At 38.7% G+C, this 20,514-nt stretch overlaps 1 protein-coding gene and 1 long non-coding RNA gene across 2 annotated transcripts; both read right to left on the bottom strand.

Moving 5' to 3' along the window:
- Window positions 1-5,135: 5,135 nt before the first annotated feature.
- LOC118403875 (homeobox protein Hox-D9-like) lies at window positions 5,136-8,514 on the bottom strand. The gene is made up of 2 exons (XM_035802726.1): window positions 7,604-8,514; window positions 5,136-5,597 (listed from the first exon to the last, which is right to left on the bottom strand). The coding sequence occupies exons 1-2, from the start codon at window positions 8,184-8,186 to the stop codon at window positions 5,368-5,370; spliced, it is 813 nt and encodes a 270-aa protein (XP_035658619.1). The 5' UTR covers window positions 8,187-8,514; the 3' UTR covers window positions 5,136-5,367.
- A 3,186-nt stretch (window positions 8,515-11,700) lies between these two features.
- LOC118403876 lies at window positions 11,701-19,469 on the bottom strand. The gene is made up of 3 exons (XR_004829710.1): window positions 19,332-19,469; window positions 13,141-13,347; window positions 11,701-12,538 (listed from the first exon to the last, which is right to left on the bottom strand). It is a non-coding gene; the product is annotated as an uncharacterized LOC118403876 (long non-coding RNA).
- Window positions 19,470-20,514: the final 1,045 nt, after the last annotated feature.

The following is a 20,514-nucleotide window of genomic DNA, read 5'->3' as shown; positions in this document are numbered from 1 at the left end:
AGCAGTAGATTAGCACTATTTATAGTGTGAATGTTTGTTCGATCAAGAAAAGAAAACTAACTGTTGAAAAATTTAACAAGATGATATACATTTAGATCCGGCAAGGTACTACAACTCAGGTTTAACCTCGAAGGAACATGGCACACCACTGACAAGCTTTACTTCGTTTATAGCAAAACTTCAAGCACAGCTCCCTCTCTTGGAGAATAGTTTCACACGCATTAATAAAAAACAAGAGAAGGCGTCTACACATGTGTTTAGCTGTTTAGGGATGGTGACAAAAAAGGGAGGTCCAACAGACACCATTGCGGTTGCTATGTTCGTCATGTGTAGTTTTCTAGTTTTGTGTTTGTCATGTTTTTTTTTCTTCATCTTTTAACGAATGATAAGACTGTGAAACTTGCCTTCAACGAATACAAATTTTTATATGGATATAAGTTTATACGTACCTATTACAGCAGAACAGAATAAGTTAGAGAGAAAGAGAGAGAGATTGTGTGATCTTGTTATGTGCCATACGTTTATAGAGGATAATTAGGAAAGCAAAGTAGGAAAGTAAGAAAAAAGAAGAGACAAACGGTCATTTTTCACTGATATAAGTGTATTGATCTAGGATTTTTTTTTAAATTAGATAGTGAACGCGTACAACTTTAAATCTGAGCCAGATTGAAGCTACATGCAGGCTACGTTCAGGCTGGAAACATTTCAAGTATACGTATTGCACATACATCTCACTGTGGACATTTGTGGTGGTAACATTTGACTGGATATGCCGAAATGGAGGTATTCTATTTTTGATAAATCACGAAAAGGAACGAAAAATAGATACAGCGCTAGACAATGTATCCAAACGGTCTAGCTATAGCTGCTTCACTTAAAAGGCCATATAGCTTCTTTTGTTCGAAATAAATTTGTGACATTATGGCTACATATAGAACATTTGAAGTTTTTTTTTTTTATTTGAATACATTTCACAGAGATATATACAGGTTTATACTAGTTTGTAACGGTTGCTTTTAGGTCTACATGTAATATGTTGTTGTGAACAACCGTTGGCAGTATGTAGTATCAGAGAAACTATGTGAAAGAATCAATAATAGATTACCGAAAATCCACGGCAAAAAATCGGATTGTCCATAATCTGCTATTCCTGGGTGATTGGCGATGAAAATAGAACGAAAAATTGATCGACTCCGTGGTCAAAGGCGATTATGATATACATTATTTAAGATGAAAATGTCCTGTACTTTGTCAAAAAGTCAGCATTGCCGCAATAATAATTACAATACTAGCTCGAGTTTGTTTCCATACGTAATGTTAAACCGGCATAGAAGAACACTTGTTTTTTTATCGTTAAATTAGACGTTTTCAACTGAAACGAGACAGTTGAAAACAGACCTAATACATGCTTGACTATGTATGTTTGGGTGGACGGATACATATTAGATACATTCAGGAAGTATATCGTGACTAAAATGTCCTAAATGATTCAGCAGTATCACGGTATCCTTGCGTCAATTTGACAGAGATTGATACATGCAAACGCGGCTAATATAATTTTTTCATACAACGAAATACGCGTATATAAGCTAGCCATGTACAACGTAAAATTTAAACATCTTAACACTGAAGATGAATCACTCGATGCAATTTCTGCATTTATTCAGAAGTGCTGGAAAAAGAATACACACAAGAGAGCAAATACATAGAATTTTTTACGTTTTCTGATATTTCTAACTTGCGATTTAAAGTATGTCATATTATAAAACATTCCTAATTTTGATCCTGTACTTTCAAACGTTGTTTGTCGTAAGAGGCGGTGTTCAACTTGGATGATACAACACTATTTCGTCAAAAAGCTGCTGGTTACTCGTTTAGGAATAGGTATGACGGAATAAGATATCGCAGTGTAATTTTGTTGGGTAGAGTGTTTGGCCAAATTTGGAGTTATTTAGCTCACATACCTCCCAGCAGAAAAGGTTGCCTTGTTGGAAGTATTTGTATATCAACGTTGCTGTAAAATTGCAGCTGTTCTCAATAATTCTCTGGTACCCTAAAGGCAAGGAAATCACATTCTACGTGACAGAAAACATACTGGGCGAAACCCACCTAAGCACTGGGCGAGGCTGCACATGATGTTTTATACAAGATTTGTTAAACGAATGAAGCTACAATAATGCAACGTACCCATTCTAGATGGGATCAAAAACTAGGTTCGGATTTCAGAAGTTTTCCCTGATAATCTTCTGTCGATAGTTTAAAGAGAAGGCCCAAACTGAAGAGAAACTGACCAAGCTGAGCCGACATCCTTTCAGTAGATTCGATAAACAACCATGGAATACCCGCTTGAGTACGATATTTCTGTATCAGTGCTAATAGTTTATCAGTATGTCAAGAAGTTTCTTCCAAGTGAAATCTAAATTCCACCTCGTCATTTGATAATCTAGTTAAACATACACAGCGAGAAAGGGTAGAAGTGCCTGTTTGGGAATTTGTATTTGTCAACACTCCACACAGTTGTCACAGTATTTTTCGTTCACGAAGCCAATACATAGTGGCCGAAATATGTATCTAAATCACGGAAACGAAATGCAAGAAATCAGATACAGGCCCATAGTTTTATACTTGAGATTTAGTAGGACATGTGGTTCGACGTAAAATGATTACACATTTTCCGAATCTAGAATGAAATAAGAAAGTTGAGCACATAAGTTAAGTGGAAGGAGAAACTTGTGTATGTACATAATTTGATTGCGAGTAGTACAAAAAACACACGCCACATACTGTTGGCATTTTCAGCTAGATCCAAACAGCAGCAGGTCTTTTTGTAAGAATTGTTCTGAATAGCATATGTGTAGTTCTAACTTTGATAAAATGCCAGCTTGTACAGCTAGATTGTAAAACTACATTCCTGAATAAAAGTACACGTTATAGGAGGTGAAAACGTTTCTACAAATCGTCCATGCCCAAGTGGAATTTGTTCATGTGTCGTTAACAAATTTTGTCCTTATATAAACATATAGAGTTTCTATCCTTTCGTCTAGTGCCTTCATCCTTGTGGTACCAATGGAACGGTTGAAGCGCAAAGTAAACTGGATGTGTTGTTTAATTGTTCGACGAGAAAAATGCGTCCGTTTCTTCCAAATTAAAGCCATAGTCTGAAATTCATTCTTCCAGTCTTGGTTATTTTACCATATCTATCTGGGAGTCTTTAAAAAGAAATCAAGATGTGTTGTTTTCGAGATTTAAACATACTTTTCTATTCTGAAAACCTACTTCTATAGGTTTGGAGCACCTGTGCATACGAATAACTGACTGTGTAGCGTGAAAAAGACAACAAACATAGAGAGCTTTAAGTTCATATTACAGGCAGCTGTGTTGGTTGTTATTTTCACCTTTCTTGTAATGTGTATTATCATTCTTCTTCGGTCGATGTAGTGGTGTTTTGTTTTGTAACGGGAATATATAAAGTTTGTATGTCCTAAAATTGAACTATGTAGCTTATTTGTGGTGTGATATGAAATGTTATTCCTTCTTCGTTGCCAACTGCACAATTTGGCATTGGCAGTAGAAAATATTTCCTTCTTTCATAGACATGGGGAAAACGTTTGTAGTTACACGTCAGTAGTTGGACAGAAGAACTCCTGTACTTTTCGTGAGCTATCGGCTACGCATTAACACGCACGTTTTCTAAGAGAAACCAAATCGGACAACTTGTGATAAAAAGGCAAAAACAAGAAAGTAGAGACGAATCATGTATTCAAGTCACAGTTCAAGAATATCCCTGCCCGTTGCAAATCTCTCACCGTAGACATTATAAATGTGCAATCGTACAAGTGCTTCTCTAAATACACCACACAATACACCTGTTTTAAAGTACAGAGTACATTTCTGAGTGGAGCACTGGATAATATAAACTTTCTCCATAGATTCTGAATGAGGACCCTGGCGATAGAAATGAGGTATTGGTTGTGCAAGCATAGCAACATAGACCGTTTAGGTATCATAATATAAAATCCTGTTCTCCGACAATATCTAGCCACAAACACCACATGCTTCACTTTACCCATACATTTGTTAGATACCCTACTTTCTCATTTAACCACACATTTAACATTAGTTATTATCACCCGTAATTCTACGATTAGATTTAGTACACCACTCGACTTGTGAAGTGTAAAGAATACACTACCGTCTTACCACGTGCACGTTTCCACCGCGATTATACATTTCAGCATTCTTAGAACACATACAAATTCGTAAACACTGTAACACCCTACCGAACACTCAACTTGAGTCAAAGTGAAAAAATGAACTTGAGATTGTCATGCGAATATATAACCCTTCCATAAGTACATCTGTATAACGCTTTATGAATAATCTCAAGTTGAACAATCTTAAATAGACTTGACTATGTGTATGATAATTTGTGCATATAGATAGATATTTATATCCATTCAGATTTTGTCTGTAATGTCCCAATAAACCAATCTTTGCTACACTACTGAATAAGGTCCATTTTTCTTCTTCTTGGCTCCAATAACCAACATAATTTCAAGACTACCTACTAGTAGGCGAAACGTACTTTTTACGCCCTGTATGTAGCCAAAACAGATAAGGAAAATATTTCCTTTTAGCATTTTGAACTATTTACTGGCAGAAATGCCTTAGATACACAAATGCATTAGTGTAGAGAAACTACACACAACATAAAAAGTTCGGAAACTTAAATCTGATCAACAGTATCCCTGCTTTCATACACGCATTGATATTGTACGATACATCCCTGGTTTGTTATGATTGTGTAGTTATAGCAAGAAAAAAATGCCGAATTTTCAATTGGTCATGTGTTCGTTTTATAATGTTTAGCATTGTGTATTGCGTCATCAAAATGATGTTTTTTCCTTTTTGATGATTGCCAGAAGAGTGTCAAAATCTCCTTCCCAATGTCGGACACTATTGGCAGGTGAATTTCGGCACTTAACTTTTCTGACAGACGCACGTACTCAGTCCTGATGTTAGACCTTTGAATGTAGTGTTTTGACTAATTTTGCATCTCTGTGAATAAAATGAATAAGCTTTTCAATGACACATGGTATCATTGAGTGATGATCGATTCTTTATCAGCTTTAAGTTTCCGAACTATTCTATGTTGTATATGAGTGTAGTATATAGAAAACCCTGTTACCCTAAGAAAAAATACATTGTATCTTTTTCCATGAAGACGCTATGGCACGGAGCAGAAATAGAAGTTCTAAGAAAGAGACGACAACTTAAGGATGTCGTATGTTGCGTTTCTGTCGGGTCTGATATGAGAAATACAAACATTCTAAAAAAAGAGAGATGGGGTTATAGAACGAGTCTGTATTAGGTCTGGTTTCTAGAGCGAAACTCCAGACGTTTTTGCTTCATTCTCCGGTTCTGGAACCAGATCTTGACCTGTCTGTCGGTCAGGTTGAGTCTCTGGGACAGTTCAAGACGTGTCTCTCTGCTGACGTATCTGTTCTGGATGTACTCTTGCTCCAGGACCGAGAGTTGGTACTTGGTGTACGGACAGCGCTTTTTCCTCCCACCACGTGCAACTGATTGGTCAGCGGCTGGAGAAAAACACACAAACAAAACACAACGTTTGGTTGAAAAGCGTTCGTTTTCTTTTAAAGCTACTATATCATTCTCCTAGCATATTTCATTCCCTGTGACCTGTAAGAAAATAAGACTGATACTCATTGTGGGAAACGCAGAAAGGTGACGTGCTCAAAAGATGTACGCATGTCCATCCTAAATGTCGTTTGGGTCGGATGTCGCAGAATCTCGTGCTACTTTTACAGCTCAGCCGCATCTCTGTCACAACGGGTTGCAGAACCTCGTGCTACTTTCAGCACAGCTAAGGTCTCACATGTCACAACAGAAAATAAAAATTAAAAAAAAAATATCGCTCCTCGTAAATCAATGAGAAATATGCGGTTGTGAAGATTTATTTCTAGAAATAAAAATGAAGAAATTATGTGTGGTCAATGGGTACTAAACGTACCGCAAAGGGTTGCGTGTTATCTGCGTTTTATATATAGGTTGGGACTATGCCCCTTTAAAAAGTGAATGCAGGTATCACTGGTCTGAGTCACAGAGGGTCAGTTGAACTGACTGACCGCAAGGTTAGGTGACCAGGGGTCATCGCTTAGACCAGCGTGTCTGATACCAGTTATTAAGACCAGACAAGCTGACCCACCCTGCGTTTAACTACACCTTGCACGCAACAGTAACCGGGCCCCTGTCCCCACATGACATTCGGCATAATAACGCAACAGTCAACACTCATAATACAACCGCTACTCTGTCATTCTAATGGCATGGAAAAACAATCAGAGACATGTAATTTGTCTGGGTAAATAATTTATGAGGACAGCATTGAAATGGAAGGCCAAGGATGAAATAATTTTCGCCAACCGAATGTTTTGAAATTTTGAAAACATTTGATCTGAAATGGATTGGCTGGTGGTTGGCTGGTGGATGGGAATTGGGCAGGGTGTATTTGGGAGTAAAATGTAACTCTTAAAAGCTGGTCAAACTGCTCCCGACCTACCGCCAACCCCAGTGGTTGGCTAGCGGTCGGGAGCCATGTTCGGCTATGTGTAATCGGTACTTGAGACGTGGGCGCGTCTCAAAGATAATGAAAGTGCGAACTTGAGGTGCAAGCACAATAACTACAATTAACCCCAATTATATAAAATTACTCAATACTATCTAGATATTGTGAGAAGAAGAATTATTACATGGAAATTTTATCCACAACTTTAAACATCGGCAAGGCAAACCGACCTAACTTGTATTCCAAGAATTCCTCAAAAGAGCGCTATAAACATATCAAATATTGCTTATTTTCTCGGTAAAGAAGCCTAAAAACGACGTACTTTTACCATTGTAGAGCGTGTGGTTGAATCTAGCGGGGAGATGTTGCTATTTCTTTGCAAAATCCGTTGTCGTTAGTTTTAATTCGATGGAAGACAACTGTCGGGTATCATTTCAGCATGGTGAGTTGAAGGCGGCCGCCATGTTCCTAGTTTCCACGTGACAGAGTTGTATTTTGCCCTGTCTTCCTGACATGTGAGCGAACCCAATGGAATTTTGATGGTTTAACGACTTAAACGCTTTGCCTTTGTAAAGCTACGATGGGCAGTCAATCATGGAAAATAAACATATACATATTCCCGCCGAATATGTATATGAGATGAGCAACTGGATATTGGTTGGCGGCAGGACCACATGACATATGAGAGGTAAAATTTAGAAACCAGCCGCGTACCGCCCCCTTTCTACAAACGCGCTCGTACATTTCGCATGGTAGGAAAGTGCATGTGCCACGTTAGGAATATTGATACCCGTTTTCGTGCACCGCTCTCCGTCAAACTTGTCTCCTAGATTAAAATGTCACGTTTGGAGGACAGGCATTTTGCTTGACCTTCAGAAAGGGTCAAAGGGGAACATCGATTACGTACTCCGACCCTGTCACATTTAACAAAAATGCTGATACATTTTCTTGTTGCCTAGCCTACTTTTCATGCATACCGTTTAGCTGAACACCTGGTCTGCGTTTTAAGCAACCCACCTGCGACTACGGGTCCGTCCGGGACGTTTTTTGAAGGAGGGAGTCCCAAATTCTGGGACGGCCCTGCCATGGAATACCTGCACGGGGGTAGGGAGGAAGACGGGTCTAAACTCCCCACCGTACAGTTCTCTCTCACGCCGCTTGTCTTGTTGAGTCCGTCATGTACAGGATAGTTCTGTCCACCAAAGTTCTGAGAAAAGTTGCTCCCTGAGAAAATAGGGCCGAAGTCCTTCGCCTGGTTGTTCCAGGTCGGCTTGAGCAGGCTGTGGTCGTAGGACGAGTAGGGTGGACAGAGGGCGTTGTTGTGCGGTCCTGCCGGTTGTGTTGTTTGCTGCCATCGTAGCGAGCAGCCCTGGCACGGGCACTGGTTCAACGTCTGCCCCATGGCCTGGCGTGAGTCGTACGGGGCCGGCCCCGGCCCCAGAAACTGGGAGTGATATCCTGTGTAGGACTCCATCGCCCCCAAATTTACTACTCTCGCTGTTTGCCGCGCAAACGTCGGTGTATTCGGTCGAGGGGCGACTCCCTTATGCGCGTCGGACGGCTTGCTTTGTGACTGAAGGCAATTCCGCATGTCTGCCATGACTATAAATCAACCTCTTTTTAGTCAACAGCAGACAAGGCGGCGTGTGCGATGTGATTAAAAATTTCGATTTCAGAAAAGGGCTCAAAAGGGTCAATCAGGCAGAAGCTGAAAATTATCCCAACGACCCTTTATAGCATATTGCGAGCAGTAAGATTAAAGTCGCGCCCGGTAATACGGCACGCAGATATCATATTGGCACAATCATAACTTCTGGTGCCCGCCTACGTTTCAAAAAGCAACGGCCCACAGATCGATATCGACAGTACCATCACCTGTGCCCAATTGCCGATGGCGGTTCGGTTATGGCACAAGACGTCACTGCCCTTCTAACCGGCGTCTTTCTCAAAGCCGCCATTCACGTGGACTAAGTGGCATAAAATAATTTCAGAATAATGGCAGAATGGACGCCCCCTGCTGTACGGTTGAAAAAACGCAGCTGTGCGCCTCTGATGTCTTTCATTCCGGAGCTCGGACAAAAAAGTTAAACTTATTAAACTTTTCTTCTTTCTCTTTCTTTCTACAGACATGAAAAGCCATGGGGTTGAACATCACGCAAGAAGTGTAAAATTTAGTCCTTGAACTGGGACGGAAAATGTTGAGATAAAGTTATTCAGGAGATGGCTCTCATTGTAATGTGTCATGCCTGCGTCTCGCCTTGGAGTCGCGGGATGGGTGAGCTTAGCTCTAGTTCGTTAGCCTCTTCACCTCTCGTCTGTCCCACGGAGAAAACATGCAATGAAAAGGGATATATCATAATCTCCCCTCGCTAAACGTGTAGAAGGCCCAATTATGTTTTCTCTCCGAGCATCACGGATGATTTTGAACTCTGTCACCCCCATATCCAGTTTTAATCATAATGCGAAGCCAGGAGACAATGTCATAAATGTAATTTCTGAGGTCATGTTGAGTTCTCAGTAGTTTCAGGGTGTGTGTGTGTGTGTGTATGTGTGTGTGTCATCTGAGGAAAGCAGTTCCGTAAGGTTTCTTGGATACGCCGGCTTGTATTGGTAGTTTGGACCATCCGATACTTTGGTATTCACCCATTCCCATGGAAGAATGTATCACAGTTATAAATCTTCCGGGCGTGAAGGAATTCCGTGCAAACTGATCAAAAACCACTTCGAGATGTGAACTTTTTTTTGCGTCAGCACTGAAAAAAGTTGTCAGACTAAGATTACCACCAGATTTTCTTACTAGAAGTAGTCTGAAATTTTAGTCTATATCTTAGAATCATCACAAGTTCACGTACCTATATCGTGGATTAGGGATAGACATTTTGTCTGACGAAAAGTTTTACAACACACTACTCCCATCAAGATCGCACAGTCATTTTGTCGGTTTTGTAGTTTTGGAATGGTGCCGATACCAAAGATAGTACTTCTTCCCAACTATCGGACATACCCGTGGAGATGCTATCCACTTCTTATTTTTTTTACTGTCAGTGTATCTTGGAACGTTAAAACGTCTTAGGCTGTATCTCAGTAAAGGGTCAAGTCACGAATGTACACAAATCAAAAGTGAGATTTTCTAGCTGTTCAATGTAGTCTGACTTCACAGCGAGAATTCTCAAGCTAGACGAAGATTCCACCAATAGCGAAAATCGGTTCCTTAATTATGGTGCCAATGTCCGGTTCAATCTACACCGAGTGGTAAAAACAACTGTTAAAATGATAACATCAGGCTCTCGTCTAGACATTGCAAAGTTTTCTCCGCTGTAAAAAAAAAACTCCGTCTATTTGTACGTTATTATATCACAGGGAATAACAAATTGATGTTCAGAGCGTTCAGAGATTATTCCCGATTTAAAACCTCAACGAGAACAACACGAGAGAAAGAGAGAAAATGTATCCTTCGGAAGAAATTTGTTGGCGACGATGTTTCGTTAGAAGACACTTAACCCCGCTTAATTTGCAGCAACGGTCGTCGCCAAGGTTTTACAGCCATAGTTAACTATGCCTTTTTGATTCCTGACATGGCGCCTCCGTGTATTGTAGAAAGACGACGAGTGAAGGGGTCAAAATGCTCACCATCGGACTAACGCTAACGAACTGGAATTGTTGTTATTAACGTTTACGACTAGCTCTCGGGTCAATCGTGGTGACTGTGAAAATGCACACCGTCTATGTGAGTTGTAGCACCGCAGCGGAGAGCTATGCCATAGCTAGGAATATCAGAACAGAGTACAGACATCCGTGGCAACAGCTATTACAAGTTGTAATTATGACGGCTGAAAGAACCGACGAGAGCATATTTACTAGCCTACATCGACTACAGAACGAAATAAATGTGTCAGTTTCAATCACATTTCATCATTTAACGCACTGTTTTATAGAGTAGGCATAAAACGGGGTTAAAGTTGAAAGACAATCATAGGTCAAGAACAGAATATTCCAATATTCAGGCCTTTTTTTCTCTACTGCTTTTACGTTCAATCCATTCTTGTTGTCGCATAAGTATGGTGAGGAATGCTGCCGTCAGCTTGGAACAAAACGATTTTGCAAGACTTGTTTCTAAATATTTCTTTCGTTTATTTCTTAGTGTTTTGTTCATTTGAGTACAAACGTAATAGACAATTCCAAAATGAAACGCAAAGAAGACGAATCTTCAGATTATCATCTACATAAAAATCATTCCTGAAATATTGGAAATAGTAAGAATATTCTGACGTGAAATTTGTGTTGAATATGATTAGGAACGTTGCAACAAGACTAATGTTCCTTGTTAATTCTGACATGTGTTGTGTATGTAGCTATGCATATAATGATTTTCGTATTCTAAAAACGTATGTTTCTAACAAAGGGTTTATCTAAAAGGTATGCAGGAAGACAGAGACGAAAAGATACAAATATTCACATCTTTTATTCACACAACGGGAACACAACAACTTGATACATGTATGTAATCTTGTTTTTGTGATACGCTTGGCTATTTGTGGTGTATCTGGTTGCAAATCTTCCGAATTTTGTATTCTAAAAACGTGTGTTTCTAGCAAAGGATTTATTGAGAATGTATCTAGGAAAAAAAGAGACTGAAGCATAATAATATTCACAATTCATATTCACATACGGCAAACACAACAACTTGATACATGTATGTAATCTTGTTTCTGTGATATGTAGGACGTCTGGCTATGTTTTTGTCTAATTTTGGTATTCGTATGACTATGCATTTACTGATTTTTGTATTCTAAAAACGTCTGTTTCTAGCAAAGTTATTATGATGAATGTATCTTGGAAGAAATATGCGGAGACATAGAGATATTCACAAGTCATATTCACATACGGTAAATACATGCATATAATCATTTTTTTCTGTGATACGTAGGACGTGGATTATGTGTTTGCTATGTATTTACTAATTTTCGTATTCTATGAACGTCTGTTTCTAGCAAAGTTATTATTATGAATGTATCTTGGAAGAAAGATACGGAGACACAGAGATATTCACAATTCATATTCACATACAGCGCAGCAGCTTAGTATATGTACATAACGTAAAGAACTGGACAAAATCAAATAGTATGCTATAGTTTTAATTATCCCATAAGTTACCTGTGTTAAAAATCTACCAATAAGATTTCAACGACTTAAGAAATTCTTCCTAAATTCTATAATTAAATTATGTTTACTGCACTGCCAATGATAATTGATTCAACAGTATTATAATGCAAATAAATGAGGAACCACAAATTCAATCAAATTGTGAAAAAAAGGAAGCTATTTGGTATGAGTCTTATTATATAGGGTATGTCAGAGAGTGCCGAGAGAGCTAAAATATTATGCTTTTAAAATGTCTGGTAAAATTGCATATGACGGGAATGAAAAATGGGAATACCTGAGTAGAATTCTGAACAATTTAGTGCAAAGCTTCGTATGCGCCGCCATTTTGATTTGAGTCATCTGTGTTTTCAGCGAGGTTCGGTACGTATTTTCATACCAAAAACTCCCGAAATGCAGCATTTTCCAATCCTGCTTCTACATTCTTACTTCTTACTACATTCCTACAGGCTTAAAGAAATCTTAAACATTGATCTAACGCATGTCGTATGCCATATTACCATAATAAAATGCTAAAAATCCGAAATGAAATTGCTACAAAATGTTTTGCACTACTTTTGCATTACACTAGATGTGTATATGTGTTTTTGTTTTTGTTCCAGCAAATAGTGACAAATTGGAAGTGCTCAGTTCTGTGTACAAGTTAAAATGTATGTGGATCATTCATCTGTAAAAAGTGTACTAGTTCTTTGGAAGCTGGAGTATTGTTTGTCACTCCTCTTGATTTAATGCACACCACGAAAACCACAAACAGCGATATTCTAGGCAGTCCTGTCAGTGTCTGTCTTCAACCTGCATAAAAACAAACACATCGGGTAGGTTTTGTATCTTTATTGTCTATCTGATACATTCTCTTATATCCTATACATTCTTTTATATCTTATATCAAAAATATAACAAAATATAGGGAAAAGTGCTCTTCTTATTTCAAAAGAAACTTAGTTCTCTGAGGCATACTTCCTAGCATACCAGTTCAGTGTTATAAATACCGTAGCTAAGACCGAAATGCGTGTCGCTTCTTTTCCTTGTACACATCTTTTTCTGTTTGTCAAGGAAAAGGAAAATTCCTTATTATATCATTTTTGGTACCACTAGAAATAGTTTTGCTCTACAATACAGGAAAAAAGTGGGGAAGGCTGACCGAACTTTGCCCTACATACATATGCATGCATGTACACTGCGTGTACATACAAAATTTAACATTCTAAGGACATTTTTGCTTCCACAATTTTGGCGACCACATTCTCAATATTTCGGTGACATTAAAGACAATGATTCCCCTCACAACAGCGAAAGAAATGGATTGAACATTCAAACGAATTTTTTTTACATCTTTCTCACTTTCAACGAAATACAAACAACCTTCAGTAACCCCGTGTAGAAAAAAAACTCACATGGAAATTCTAATAAGGGACGAGACCCTCTCATCCTATCTCTGATGTCACATTGCACCTGCCCTTGGCTTGCCATCGTCCATCATTCGGTCATGAACCAGAAATTTATTCCAGAACGTCGAGGGCGTTATATCAGTAATGGAGCGGGTTCGGCGTTAGTGGGTGTTTCTTCGATAGAGCGGATCTCCCTGACCCAAGCCGTAACCCCTGAAAACAAGAGGGGCAAAACGGGAGTTAAGTCGGGCTAAAATAATCTATTCTTATTGATCTCACTAACGCGGGATCTTTCTGGGTCAATTTTTATGAAAATCTTAAGCTTGTATAAAATTTCCCCTCCAAAAGGGCTAAGCCCGAATAAAGAACTAAAGAAGTAAAAGTCCGGTACGAAATTAACATTGCTCGTAAATGTTTTGAAATATTTAGCGACATTCATCCCGTAGGTTGAAGGGATAAGAAATGTGCAATTCTATCAGGGAAAAATCGATGGATTTCGGGGTTGTTTTCAGGTCACGTTGACTGTTACGTTATTAATTGGAGCTCTTCGCGTTTTGCTGTGATGAGAATGAAGTTTAGGCGTCCAATTTTCTGAGGGCGAAAAGTGGGAGACTGATTTTTTTTTTCATGTGATCTCCGGAAAATCAAATCCTCGGTCCATGTAGTCTGGCTGTCTCAGCAATCACGTAGCAGGTAATTCGGCCGATAAAAGACAGGGACCGAGTCAGCATATAAATTGTCTGCAGTGAGGCGGCCACTTGGAGGACAGCCAGCTTTTAGAGTAAAACTAATATCGCTCGATTCGGGTTCAGATAAGGACGGTGCACAGAAATATCTTTTTTTCACGGTTCGTGAAGCAAAAATAGCATACATGTATACACATACATCGATTATATCATCGTGAAAATGAAACAGAGACACTTAACATTCTTATTATATATTGACGCTGGTATGTTGGAAGTTATCTGTGGTAAGAAGAAAAATACCACCAGTACCTATATATATAGTTCAACACTTGTCCAAGCTGACTCAACTTGCACTTCCGCACGTTTTTTCGACACAAGTATCACGGTATGGTCTACTATGCCCAAAAACAGCTCAGAAAAGGGGGGAAAAGGTCGAGTTCGTGAGGTTGTAGACTTTGTTTACTACCTCCAGCCTAAATCCGTAAATGGGATTTGTCCCAAGGAGATTGCCACATCTGACTCCATGCACTCGGAACTTAATCTACAAAAATGTACATAGGCTTTAGCGATTCAAATGGGGCACAACAATATATGGACATTTTTCACGAGAAAAAGTCAAAAGAGCAGCTAAAAAGTTCGTAGAATAATGCATTTTAATGAAAGGTTGTTGAGGGGATCTAATTCCTCTGTCTGTTGCGTATCTCTTGGAATCTTATATGACTTGGACCGATGGGAAAGATTAATTAGTTTCATGGCAAATTGTTGTTAAGACCGTCAGAAGTCATGAACAAGTGGGGAAATGAAGGCCCTCTTGGTACGTTTAAAAAGCCCTGCTAACTCCCATTGCCCTCGCTCATTATAATACCTTGGTGCACCAATAAAGAACGCGATTTGGAAAACAGGACAATGGAGAATTATAAGTGAATTATAGTTTTTCCACAGAATATCATTTATATGGAGAAATAAATAGAGTTCTACACTCAAAATATTTATTCTAAAAAATGCAAGCTTTAAGTTCTTCTTAAGAGAAAACTTTAACCCAATATCATTACATTAATCATTACTGTAACTAAAAAACGGTGCTTTTATACGCTCGTACTTTGATCACCAATGAAAGCCAAACATCCATGGAACAGTTACGGACCAAACTGAATTGAACATTAATAATTGCACTTGTTTTGCAGAAAGGAAAACCTGATTATATGATTATACACATTCACAAATTTCCCACGAGGAATTGAAATCCAGTGAAAGTGTACAGAATCTAGTTATGAAATAAGAAATCCAGATTATAGGCGGTCGACTACCCGCAGTTTATACCTTCTGTGATTTCATTAGGTTTTTCAAATTTGGAAATGTGAACAGCAATCTTTCTAATGTCCTGGCCATACAAATACCGAAATGTGATCACTTACCATATACTATCCGTCGTAGCCTTGAAACCATCAACACATTTTGCTTTTCGCTGTCGGATGCCTTGTCGTTTTTTTCCTCAAACCTTTGACCAAAAGTTTTCACCTAACCCATAAAGTTACTGGCTCTGTGGCCTTGGTTCCTAATTTACAACATTGTAAAGAGTTTTGGGTGTCGGAAACTGTACCCCTAAAACGTCAGTAAGTGTGCTAATTTCTGCTGTACAAAAACGCCAACGGTGTACTTACGGTTCGTTACTGATACAAGTATCCCCGACAAGTAACACACGAGTGATAATATGTCATCTGAGACATTTTCTCTCTACTACTTCATTCGGAACGTAAAAACGAAGACCAGGACAAGTGTAGCACTGTGAATAATTCAAGTGTTGCTGTGAACACAGTACTTGTAGTGAAGGTGTCGAATTCGTATAGTGGGGTACACATTATCATAAAGTTACTGGTTGACCTTTCACCTAACTCGCGCATTAAACCCCAGAAAAACACAACAAGTTACAACTGTGTCAGAAAAGCACGAGACGGAATAGCGAGATTTTTCTCACCAGGAAGTGTCAAAACAGACCAAGGACATCTCAAGATTTGAACTACTGAAATTATGATAAATAGAAGAAATAGATATGTAGAAGTTCTGACTGTTCGTTCGAGTTTGTAAGATATAAGTTTGAATCGAAAACCGTAGACATGTTCGGAGCTTTAGTTTGTCGTTGTATCTCATGCGCTCTATGCTTGCTGGTTGAGCGAAAGTAAAAACGTAGCATTAGAAATACAAATATTGATGTCATATTTGATTGTGTAAATCGAAAAAAACAAGTGGACTGAATATTTTCTGCGCTTGTTCTTTTAGATTAGAAATGTATTGGAACGAAATATCTTGCATAAAGCAAAACACATGGAAGTAACATCTGCCTTATTTGTTTCCACGTAATTATGTTTCAAACATTGGTGAAAATTATCAATTCATTCCGTGTCATTGTACGAGAAAATAATGTAGCCGGTTGTCCATTTAGAAGGTTTTGCCTGTTGTACCTATTTTTGACGTACGTTGATGCTTGTAAAAGTTTTTTTCTTGTGCTGTAAATGCTGTAAATATATGTCTGGGTAGTTTTGTATCTTTATAGGACTGTATCGCTCCATCTAAGCAATGGAACCAAGACACTAACTTTGATACACATGTTGGAGATGTTTATGTCGTAGTAAAAGAAAGATTAGATGGCTATTTTCGCGACGATCTGTTGCCGAATCAAAGAACTGATATGATATGAGACAAACGAAAGAAAGGAAAAGACTTAGAAATGTTTTAGTTCTAATACTATAATCTCAAAAAAAAAACAACAACTGTGGTACAAGAGTACATTTAAAAAGCAAAAAGCCAAGCATATTTTGATGGAAAAAAAATACTTCTTTCGACCATTGCACAGTACTGAATTAGCTATAGAGGCGATCTAGAAATGTACATAGAAATATGTCATTTGTTGGTATTCATGCATTTCCCTTTTCGGAGCTTTGGAGTTGAAGCTTTGGAGTTGATAATAGAGGGACAAATTGACAAATTTTGCTGTCTTTTGGGAAAGAGGGATCAACATGAAATAGTCCAACTGACGAAATGTAAAAGTTATACGAATGAATTCTGGATAAAGCTGAACTGTAATTTTCAACACAAGAATCTATCCACATTTTTCACTAATCGGCTCCAGTCTTTGTCAAGTAAAGGAATAATTCAGTATTGTTATATTAGAGTATTTTTTCTAGCGTTGTGCGTATATGAATGGATCTTCTTGTCCTCAGTCGGCTTGAAAGTAACTGAAATATCTGGCCGCCATTACTTGGCGTTACTACAACGTGCGAATTCTATACATTCCACATTGAAATCTAATTGTTTGATAAGTTATTCTACTAACTGTTTCTGTTAAAACAAGCCAACGGACTCACGAGTAGATATAGCTATGGACGAGCGACGAGAAAGAAATAGCATTTTCAAGATGGCGGAGTTCGAAACATGGCGGAAAATAACATGCACGCGAGGAATCATCAATACATCTCTTCGGGTGGAGCACCAGTATCTAATATTGTCCATGTTAAGATGTTGATGTTGAAATGAAATTATGTACTAGAACAGTTTAAGGGGACGAGTACGTTTACACCATTTGAATTTGGATATCAGAAGCGCAGTGGAACATTTGCAGTGCAGAACACGCAGTGCTCTGTCGCTATCATGTGGTCAGAATTTTGACGAAAAAAACTTGTAGTCGAAGACCTAAAGTTTACAAAAATACAGGCATCTATAGGCGACCGAATGAGTGAAATAATTTTGTTTTCACTTCCTTGTGCAAAACCTTGTCTAGAAAATTGTTTCATAAACATATTGGCTGTGACCATATATGTCATTGATATAATTTCAGCATTTCAGGACAACATAAATGTGTTAGAATCATTAAAGTATGATTGTACTATGTGAATACTAAAGTTTGACTTTTTTTAGATTAACATGAGTACATTATATGAAGAGGGGTACCATTTTTGCGTTGTAAATAAATCCAAGACGGCAGCAATAGCTGTCCATCTTATTGGCAGAAAATAGGTAAGGCGAACAACGATTTCAATGCGAGTTCTTGGAAACCCGACATAAAATCAGTCATAAGATGCTCACATTACCTCCTTAAGATTCCGACGATTCAATATTAATTTCTTGAGTCATTTAGCGGTAGTATTGGCAGATAGATTGACGGATCGGGTCTCTATTCATTATTCATTTTCTTTGATGGTTTCTCATTGATTACATCCCTAAAACTCTATGCGTGGGAAGGCCCAGTCCGAGTTTTATTCCAGCAGGATTCTGATTGACGACTTACAAGAACCGAGAAGTAAGACACGCGTGCTTAGCGCTGATTTTCAATGCTTAAGTACCTTTAAGGATTTTGTAACATGTTTGTGGTTCTATAAAACTAGGCCACATAAACCGGCTTTAACCGATGCACTTAATTCTGACACCACCGTTTTATGTGAACCGCTACATGTACAACGTTAGATTAAGGTTCGACCCACTAACAAAACACTTCTTGTATATTCTTCGATAAAAACATGCTTTATCACATGCAAGAAGGAATCTTCTATGAACACCAGTGGAAATTTGACATTCCGGATATGTTTCAAATTAGGAAAGAGGGTCGGGGTTAACCCAATGAAAACGGTTTCTAGTCGATTAATTTTATGCTACGAATTATCATTGAGAAAAAATACGCATTCCGCATATGTATTATTAGCCAACCCGACTTTGTTTTAGACATGCATTTTCAATGCTATTCTGCACTTGATAATATTTGATAATGCGTGCCTATTAAAAAGTGCATTGGAGAATCTGTGGCGTTAATTATGTATCATACAGTTTTCATGACTCAACATAAATGTAAAATCATTTAATGAATAAGACGATTAAAGTCTTATGCAAAACTATCAGAGACTTCGTTGTCTTTAACTATTCAATACCGACTTTACATATACAACATGTACTTTATTTTTTTCCAGCGTGTAATTTGTAATGGAGGTGGTGCTAGACGCCGTGCACTTTTTGCTGGGCTTCTAGATCGACCCAGTAACATTTTCGTAACATTTCCATGCCCCTAAATGTGTTCGTTTAATTATCAAACACGTGAACTTATAAAACTGAAGCCTTTGACAAGTTTAAGGGCAAGGGGTCACGGCCAGGGTTCTTGGCAGTGCGCTTGAGTCGTCCATCTCCCGCTCCTAGCTATCAAAGGTTTTACATAAAACCGTGTAGTGAAGCCCTCTATTCATCATGTGCTAGGTGAGGTAAGAATTATTATCGACGTCTCCACATTAATTGTGGATGCGCTTTGGCCCTTCGGTAAAAATGCAGATTACCGGACTCGAAGAAACGCACACTATTGGGGACATAAAAGCCACTTTGTTTTGGCCAATTGTCGATATTCTGAAGGAAGATGTATTAAGGTATAATCCTATGCCGGCCAATATGCAGTATACTGCTATTTAGACCTGCAGTACACTTAACGGCTATTTTGGCCCCTCGGAGCCTTACAAAAGGAATCTTCACATTTATCACCTTTCCAACGCAGTGCCCAGATGGAATCGATTGTTGAGCTCCTCTCGCCGCATTTTGACTCCTTGATCCAAGGCGTTGTTAAAGTTGTCAGAGATGTATGGACGCAGGCCTCCTGCCCAAATCCCGTCGGCTTCATTCAGAGGGCTGTAAATGCGAGGGAAAAGTGCACTAGAAGGTTGCAATACATACAAAATCACCCCTCAGACGGCTCCGCTATAGGTCGGGCCGCCAGATTGAGGTGAGGAAAGTCAGCTTGAAGGTGAAAGGGGAACCTTAGCGTGTGATGTCGATCCATAATGCAGAGGAAAACGACACAGAAATACCATGCCGTTTTTTAAAAACTCACTACGTCTATACATTAAGAGTTTTTACAGCAATGTGCAACCCAGTGATAAACTTTACCCTGTAGAAATGGCATAATACAACCACAACATAACTTTTCTCAGCACTTCGCGAAGCAGGTAGAAGATGGCAACATGTAGAATAGTTTTGAGTGACAGTTTTGTTGCGCGTATGAACGCAACAAAATGTGATGAATATTGTATAGTTATGAAAAATGTTATCTGCAACTTTCTTCATTGTGATACGCCTAGACAAAAAATAAATGCAGAAATCTTGAGCATGCCCAAGAGGCTACTGAAACGTGAAGTCTTTAGGCATCTCTGACCCGCACAGTCCGAGTAGGGATTATCAAATCTGAGCCTAATATTTCAGGGGAAATCATGACGACCGTTCGTTCCCTTTGCGGCACTTTTCCCGTTACCCTTTCTCTGCACTCGGTGACACTATCTTTCACACACATCAAATTAGTTCACCTCTCAGAGTACGCACAACGAGCGAACGGGGATAGACGCATGCCCTCTCCGTCAACTATTCTCCTCAACATAATGTAATGTCTTTATAACTTCAGGGCTCTCATTTATTAACAATAACTGGGGTAATAGTGGAATCATATATCATTTCAGAACTACATTCAGATCAAATTGTGTGGGTTTTCTGTCGACAAAATAGTTTTTGCTTATTCTTCGAAAAACAGTTTCCCGGACAAACTTTAAAAAAAAAACTTGTGTGGTGTTGCCCGAAAATTTTAATATCTGACAAGGCCTAGACCTAACAACGACCTTTATGTGAACTCAGCCGGCTGAAGACATATAAAGTTCAAAATGATATTAGATCGTAACTC

This window comes from Branchiostoma floridae, chromosome 16, assembly GCF_000003815.2.
Source record: "Branchiostoma floridae strain S238N-H82 chromosome 16, Bfl_VNyyK, whole genome shotgun sequence".
NCBI classification, from domain to species: Eukaryota; Metazoa; Chordata; class Leptocardii; order Amphioxiformes; family Branchiostomatidae; genus Branchiostoma; species Branchiostoma floridae.
This window is presented reverse-complemented; position numbering and strand designations above follow the sequence as displayed.

Coding starts and splice junctions, on each gene's coding strand:
- LOC118403875 (XM_035802726.1), bottom strand. CDS start 8,186: ATGGCAGACATGCGGAATTGCCTTCAGTCACAAAGCAAGCCGTCCGAC. Junction 5,598..7,603: donor GGACGGACCCGTAGTCGCAG/GTGGGTTGCTTA, acceptor GTTTTTCTCCAG/CCGCTGACCAATCAGTTGCA.